The 7,570-nt window shown below is 26.9% G+C and overlaps 1 protein-coding gene across 13 annotated transcripts in view; it reads right to left on the reverse strand.

Moving 5' to 3' along the window:
* Positions 1-3,141: 3,141 nt before the first annotated feature.
* Positions 3,142-7,570, reverse strand: part of PIP5K59B (Phosphatidylinositol 4-phosphate 5-kinase 59B) — a 78,237-nt gene continuing 73,808 nt past the window's right edge. For all 13 annotated transcript variants that reach the window (XM_014430972.3, XM_014430968.3, XM_014430971.3 and 10 more), the window contains one exon: positions 3,142-4,862. In XM_014430972.3, coding sequence (XP_014286458.1) covers positions 4,851-4,862 — 12 coding nt within the window. In that variant the 3' untranslated portion in view covers positions 3,142-4,850. The remainder of the gene's footprint in view (positions 4,863-7,570) is intronic.

The raw sequence follows: 7,570 nt of genomic DNA on the forward strand, positions 1-7,570 counted from the left end.
TTTTCATTAAAATATATTTCCAAATTATGTGTTAATTTAATCTTAAGGAAAAGCATACATAAATATTTATGCCTTATTCAATGAAACAGATCAAGTAAAAAATCAGTTATAGAAGAGTAAAATAACATATTATTTAACGTTTTATTCAAAAAAGTCATTCGGTGAGGAAACCTGAAGGAATAGATGGATTTTACTAAAATTATTTAATATATTTCAGGCATGAGAAATTGAAACAGCTGAAAAATCAAAGACCTTCTTTTGTCTTATCTAACTTTATATTTTAGTTTTTCAACTTTATTTGCATATTTTCAACCTTTTTATTATTAACTTACATGCATTAGTTTGATTTATATATAAATATATCAGAATATCAAATTTGTTTAACGTTTATTGAATTTTGTGACAATGGAGTTAAAGAGGACTCATTTTACTTTTTAAATGAATAAAGATTTTTTAATGTAAATTTTAAATAAGTGTCAAACAATATGGGTTTTCCATTGAATATAAAATATTGGACTAAATAAGAAGAGATGTATTGTAATATCAGTTGAAAAAGAAGACAACAATGTTTTGTGCACCTGAAGTAGGGGTGACAGCCCCGAAATGTAAATGCATAAATGAGTTTCTGAATTAAGGATACTAGAAAAAAGTGTATAATTGATTCTTATACATCCTGAATCCCCCCTTTTAACTGAAAAAATCCTGAGATTATTTATCTTTGTAAATTTTTTAAATATCATTTTAAACTGAAATAAACAAATTACTCTATAAACTGTCTTCAATAAAATTAAAAATAATGTGACAAATATGTCATATACTTAGAACTTAACGAATTTACATCAAATGAACAAAAATTGAAATTTGTAATAATGAGTTTTTAATTTTGATTTAGTATTATTTATTCTTTTGTAATAATTTCTTTTTTGATCTCTATTGTATATTATTATACAAGTTCGTATTATATTTTATACAATTGTATATTATAGTTTAAAAGGTTCATCATTAGAATAAATTTTAATAATTTAGGTTCTATGATTGGAAGATTTTTGTTGTCATAGTTGATTTGTATTGAAAATATCTTGCCTGTATAGTATCCTTAATTCAGAAACTATTTAATCATTCACATTTCGGGGCCGTCACCCCAACTTCAGGTGCACAAAACATTATTGTCTTCTTTTTTGAACTGATATTACATCACATCTCTTCTTACTTAGTCCAATATTTTATATTCAATGGAAAACCCATATTGTTTGATACTTATTTAAAATTTACATTAAAAAATCTTTATTCATTTAAAAAGTAAAATGTGTCCTCATTTAACTCCATTGTCACAATATTCAATAAACGTTAAACAAATTTGATGTTCCATTTATTAAATCTAAACTTATGTCAATTTAAAGATGTTTCAAAATCAATGAAGGGAGCTGAGCCTGTACATTTGTATGCACTCAAAATCATTGCATTGAAATTGAAGAATTTTTTTTTTATAGTTCTGTTATTCTGTTTTAAACTTCTTCTTGTTTTTCCGCATACATTTAACTCTGAATAAAACTTTATTTCAATTAAAATTAAAATTAATCTTTTAAAAAAAAAACATTCAAAGTTTTTATCTAAAACCAAATAAAAATCTGATACTTTTCAATTCTTGGAAACCTGTCTCAAGTAAGTGAAATTAGAATAAAATATTTTGGGCAGCGGACCAATTCTTTTTTCTTTCAAAGTTTTGTTATTTATGTGTTTTAATTAAAATTGCACAGGCTTCGACATGCATAATTTTTAATTATTTAAATAGATCCAATTTTATAAATAAACACATAAAAAAATAAATAAAAATCATGATTCACTAATTAAGAAAGATATTTTAATAACTGCTATTAAAATTCAAAACAAAAGAAAAAAGGCAACAGATAAATAATTCAATTAAGTAATATATAAATGGTAACATTTATTTCTTTGCTTCAGTTACAAATAAATATATAATTCTTTCAAATTATCAACTATAATACATAACAAAAATAAATAAATTAATCTTAAAACATAAAAATATACTTCAAGAGGTACAAAACAACTAAGAAAACTTTTTCGAATAAATCTGACATATAAACTCTTATTAATAAGCACTTTATTATTGAATGCTGAAAGCAATGAATGATGTCTCGTACAAAAAACATATAATAATAAAACTGAAAAAATATATCAATATGTATGTACTCAATATATACTATAAAACTCAGCTTCATGGAAAAGCATTCATATATTGCTAAATATTATTTATAAACGCATAATTGATAATAATAGATGAAAATTTGAATAATTTTTTTACTTAACAGCAAACTTCGGATAATTATGTGTCGTTTGATTTTTATTTAAACTGGAGGGTGAACAACATTCAAAGGCGCACACAAAGTATTGTTCAGTCTAATGTTTAGAATGGCCATCGTGCAGTTCATATTTAAGCCTACAAGAAAATCTATGGTCATAAAAATATCCCCATTGAATTTATTTAAAATGTTTTTTATATAAATGTTACATTGTTTATATACAGGCTGTCTCATAAATGAGTCGTCATATTGTGGGAGCAGATATTATGCCTTAAGAGGAACAAAAAAAATCCATGTGATCCATAGTCCGATTCTCTACAGTATGGGATAAAAATAAAATTTTGTGTTTTTAGCTGTTATTCGTGGTTTTTCCAAGAAAAACTCAAATAAATCTTCCTTAAAAAAATATCAGAGGTACCAAATTAAAGATGAGAAAATTTCTTATAAATGTAATGGGTTGGATCTACCAAAAAAGAAAATAAGCGTTCCATGACGTTCTGTTGAAAATTAAAGTTTAATTTTTCTTAAAATTTTTGGATATTTGAAGAATGCTATTAAACTTCAATGGCAAAGTTGTAAATATCCCTGATCTCAAAAAATAAAAAGTTAAAAAGAAATATTAAACTTTAACTTTCAGGAGAACGTCATGGCACGCTTATTTTCTTTTTTTGGCAGATCCATTACATTTATTGGAAATTTTCTCATCTTAATTTTGTACCTCTTACTTTTTTTTAATGGAGCTTTAAGATAAAATTATATTTTTATCCCATAGGTTGAGAATTAGACTATGGGTCACATGGACTTTTTTGTGCCTCTTAAGGTACAATTTCTACTCTCATAATATGACCACTCATTAATCCCCCCCAAAAGATTGTCATGATATAAACTGGTAAAGAGTTTTCCTTTTCAGTAGAGTTTTTGGTGATAGCTTCAAATGAAATCAATGAATAGGATAATAACCGAATCATGCTTTAAAATTTATTAAGACTAGTTCATACCTATGTATGTCATTTTATTCAGCAAAAATGTCCATATATTTTAATATGGTGCATATCCGGAAATGTATATGAACCATATGGTATAACTGGTAATATTAAATTATCCAACAAATCCTTTAATCACAGAAATGATCGGTGGATTTAAACTTAAACAGCATTCTTGGGAGAAAGAACAATATAAATTTCTTTGTGAAGAATACAAACCATACTGATGTAAATGATATTCAAATATTAAGTCTTTTATATAAGGAGAAGATGATTGGGGGTGCGGTCAGAATATAACACAAATAAGTTGAAAGAACTTAATTAATAGTGCCAAAGTTTCGGCCCAAATTTCTAAACTTCATCAGGGCTAAGAACAAAGAACAAGATAACAACCAATGAATACAAAAAAATAAAATAAAAACAGAATTACAAATAGTAAATAATTGTACTGAATGAAATTAATAAAAATAAAGTGATGAAAGAAGTGGACAATTCTTTCATCACTTTATTTTTATTAATTTCATTCTGTATAATTATTTACTATATGTGATTCTGTTTATATTTTATTTTTTGTATTAATTGGTTGTTATCTTGTTCTTTGTTCTTAGCCCTGATAAAGGCTAGAAATTCTGGCCGAAATGTTGGCACTACTAAATAAGTTCTTTCAACTTACTTGTGTTATATTCTGACCGCACCCCCTACTCATACCATTTTCTCCTCATATATATTATCGACGGTTAACTATCTTCTCATCACATATAAAGTTTTTTACTATTTTATAACTACATACAATATATATTTTAAACTGATTGTTTATGATCACTAGGACAAATTAAGTATAATTAATAATTTTAGATAGTTCCAGTTTCTTTCAGTAGAATACGATTATTATAAGCAATAAATTATCCAAAGTCTACTATCCTAGTAAATACACTAAATAAGTCGATAGTCTGCATACTGGTAAATATAAAATTAATAATTTTACCACTTTCAATAAAATTTGAAAGTTTATATAAAATTCAATAACCAAACTTTAATTCATCGAATTAAATACTAATTTAAAAAGTACAACACAGGTTGACACATGTATTATTTGAAACTTAACAAGAGTAAGAGTAATAGATCTTAATGAATATCATCCTAACGCAATACATGAGCTAGTTTTGTTATTTATAAATATAGCACATAAAATCATCACAGCCGCTTATAGAAACCTGCTTTTTTGTTGATATTTTTCTTTTTCAGTTTAATTTGGAAAATTATGACTAGATACTGTGATGTTTATTTTTTTAAATAAACCTTTCTTTTCATTTTTCGTAAAAAAAAAAAAAAAAAAATCTGTTTAATTTACTTCTTCGAATAGAATGGATTCGACATCTTACAGCAGCACACACCAGCGAGAGAGAAAGAAAGCTGAAATGAACTGACACCAGGCACCAACTCCAATGAACCACAGAAGACTCCTCGACACGACCGGAAAGCAGGAACAGTCTATTTTTTAACTGAGAGACTATTCATTCTTAATCCTATTCTTCATAAGTATCCTTTAGAGATGAGTCTGTAAAAATGAATAATATGAAAAATAGAAAATTTTTTTTAGAAAAAATAAAACTAAAAAAAAAATAAAATAAAGCAGTGATTTTCTATAACAATTAAATAATATAAATATTACAATTCGGACCCACAAGACCAATTATCTCAATAAATAAATAATCAAAGCCTAAAGAACCCAAAGGTTTGATGCCAACACCACTAATCTACAAACATCTGCCCAGCGACACCACTCCAAACCCAAATGTACCAAATCAGACTTAGTGCAATCTTCCCATCTACGTTTCAAACTATCTTTCGGATGTTTACATGCCGGTTCAGAGTTTATTAACATTTTAGGGATCTGTTAAAGCCCCACAACCTTATATGCCCATCTTATTCACCACAATGCTATTGCCTGAATTAAATTTACCGGGTGTAGTTTCCTCAATTCAGAGTAGTGTAGCCTTCTTAATTCTCCCATTAACTCAACCTTTTTCGGTCTAAATATTTTATGTAATACTTTATTTTCAAAAAACAAGTATTATTATAAATTTCAAAAAAAACTTTGTTCTTCTCTTTGTGTAAGAGGTAATGTTTCGTATCCATAAAGAACATTCTACATTCCACATTCTAAACCTACTCGTAACTTTAAATGTGATGTATCTGGTTATATTACATGTAATATAAATTTTTGAAGATTATCATAATAATACATAAATAAAGGTAAGTATTTTTTTTTTTTATTTTATTGATAAAACTTCAAAATAAAATTTAAGAAACCAGAATATATTAGACAATTCTTCTAATTAGACAATCTGTTCAATGAACAATTTATTAGATACTCTCTTCATAAACATTCAAAGTTTGTAAGGACATAAATAAACTTAATTTGTTAAGGTTATATTATATAAGGTTTGGAAATAATTTTACTAAGTCGCAATTTAGAAGAAAAGATTTTCTCTAAATAGGTTTAATATAATCTAATGTACATATGATAGACGTACAGTCTTGAGTAACCACATAATAAGTTTTAATCACAGCCCTGAAATCAGTTTTGACAATGTAAAAATATTAGGAAAAAAAAAAAACTTATTAATAAAAAACCAAACGAGAAGATACATTAAATGTTGAAGAAAATCATAAGGCAAGGATTCCAGATGAGCCAAGAACTTTTCTAAATTGGAATCTTTAATTTTCGAGATATTAACAAAGATGATGTATAACTTATACTAATAAAATAACAAAGTATTGTAAAAGTGATGGAGATTAAGAAACAGGACTCAATTTAAAAAATGTATTACAAAAATTGCATGTAAATACAAAAAATAATAAGATTGCTCCCAATCTTATGATGACATGTAAGCTGAAATGTTGAACATTTGGTTTTGAAATTAAAATTGGTGAAATAATCTTGCCCATAATTTAAAGAAAAAAAAAATTAAAATTTATTCCTGATATCAGGAATTCAATCAGATAATAATAATTAATTGAATTGACCCTCCACCCCTCTTCTCAGCCTCTCATTAAACTTTGAGCTTTGATTCTATTCCAACAATCTTCTTGTGATTTGTTGAATGAAGGAATGATTTTAACTGGCAATGTTGGGCAAAAAGTAATAACAGTTACAGTCGACTGTAATTATTAATTGCGATTACTTTGGTTCAAGTAGCAATTGTAATTTCGGACCATTATTACAGCTACAGTGGTTCATCAAGTTGTTGTAATTACTAATCGAAATTGTAATTTCATTATCACAATTTTAAATTACAAAATTTTCTCCTCAAATAATTTTAAATTACAGTAATTGACATTGCCAACAGGTTCGAATAAGACATTTTTGTGTCTTATTCACAAGAAGGGAGACCTTTAACGCAATATTTCTCTCTTCTGCCATGTATCTACAAAATATTCTTAAATATATTCATACCAACAATTATAGCCTCATGTCGTGAGCGTCCAGGAGAAATAAAAAAGTTATCTAACGAATTATTCTAAAGTAAGGAAGAGAATATCAAATTGAAACCTGTAATCTATTTCTGTACTTTAGGTCTGTATACAACAGTGCACAACTTGAGCCTCTGTATCAGCTGATAACCTCGATATACCTAGTAAACTTACTTGCCAGGTTAAACTACATTATAGATAAACAACATTACATGATAAGGAGTTTTGAGTGTGTTCATGGGGATTAATCAAAAGGATTATGATAATTCTCTTCTAATAAACTTCTGATAATTCTCTTCGACAAGTATATTTCCTTATTAGCAAACAAGTGCTCTTCAATAATGGTTTGGAAAAAGCCATAAGAGAATCGGTGATCCAGGCCAGCAGAATGATGTTTAATCAAATGGCACAAATTTTGAATTATGTTGATGACTTGGACATTGTTAGGAAATCCTAAGCTGTATTAAAAGAAGGCCTCTAGAGCACTGTCATGAAGTTTGGATTCACTATTAATACCTCTAAAACTAATTACGAGGAGAAGATGGTTAGAAATGCGGTCAAAATGAAACACAAATAAGTTTGTGTAACCTATTTAATTGTGCCAAAACTTTCGGCTAGAGTTTCTAGCCTTCTTCAGGGCTAAGAACAGAACAAGATAACAACCACAATAAGTATAGAAAATAAAAAATAAAATGTAAACAGAATGATCTAAAATGAATAATTTTGCAGAATAGAATTAATAAGATGAAGTGATGAAAGAAGTGGGAAATAAAATGAATACATAGGTAA

This window comes from Halyomorpha halys, unplaced genomic scaffold, assembly GCF_000696795.3.
Source record: "Halyomorpha halys isolate HHAL.00 unplaced genomic scaffold, Hhal_1.1 Scaffold929.1, whole genome shotgun sequence".
In the NCBI taxonomy this organism is placed as follows: domain Eukaryota; kingdom Metazoa; phylum Arthropoda; class Insecta; order Hemiptera; family Pentatomidae; genus Halyomorpha; species Halyomorpha halys.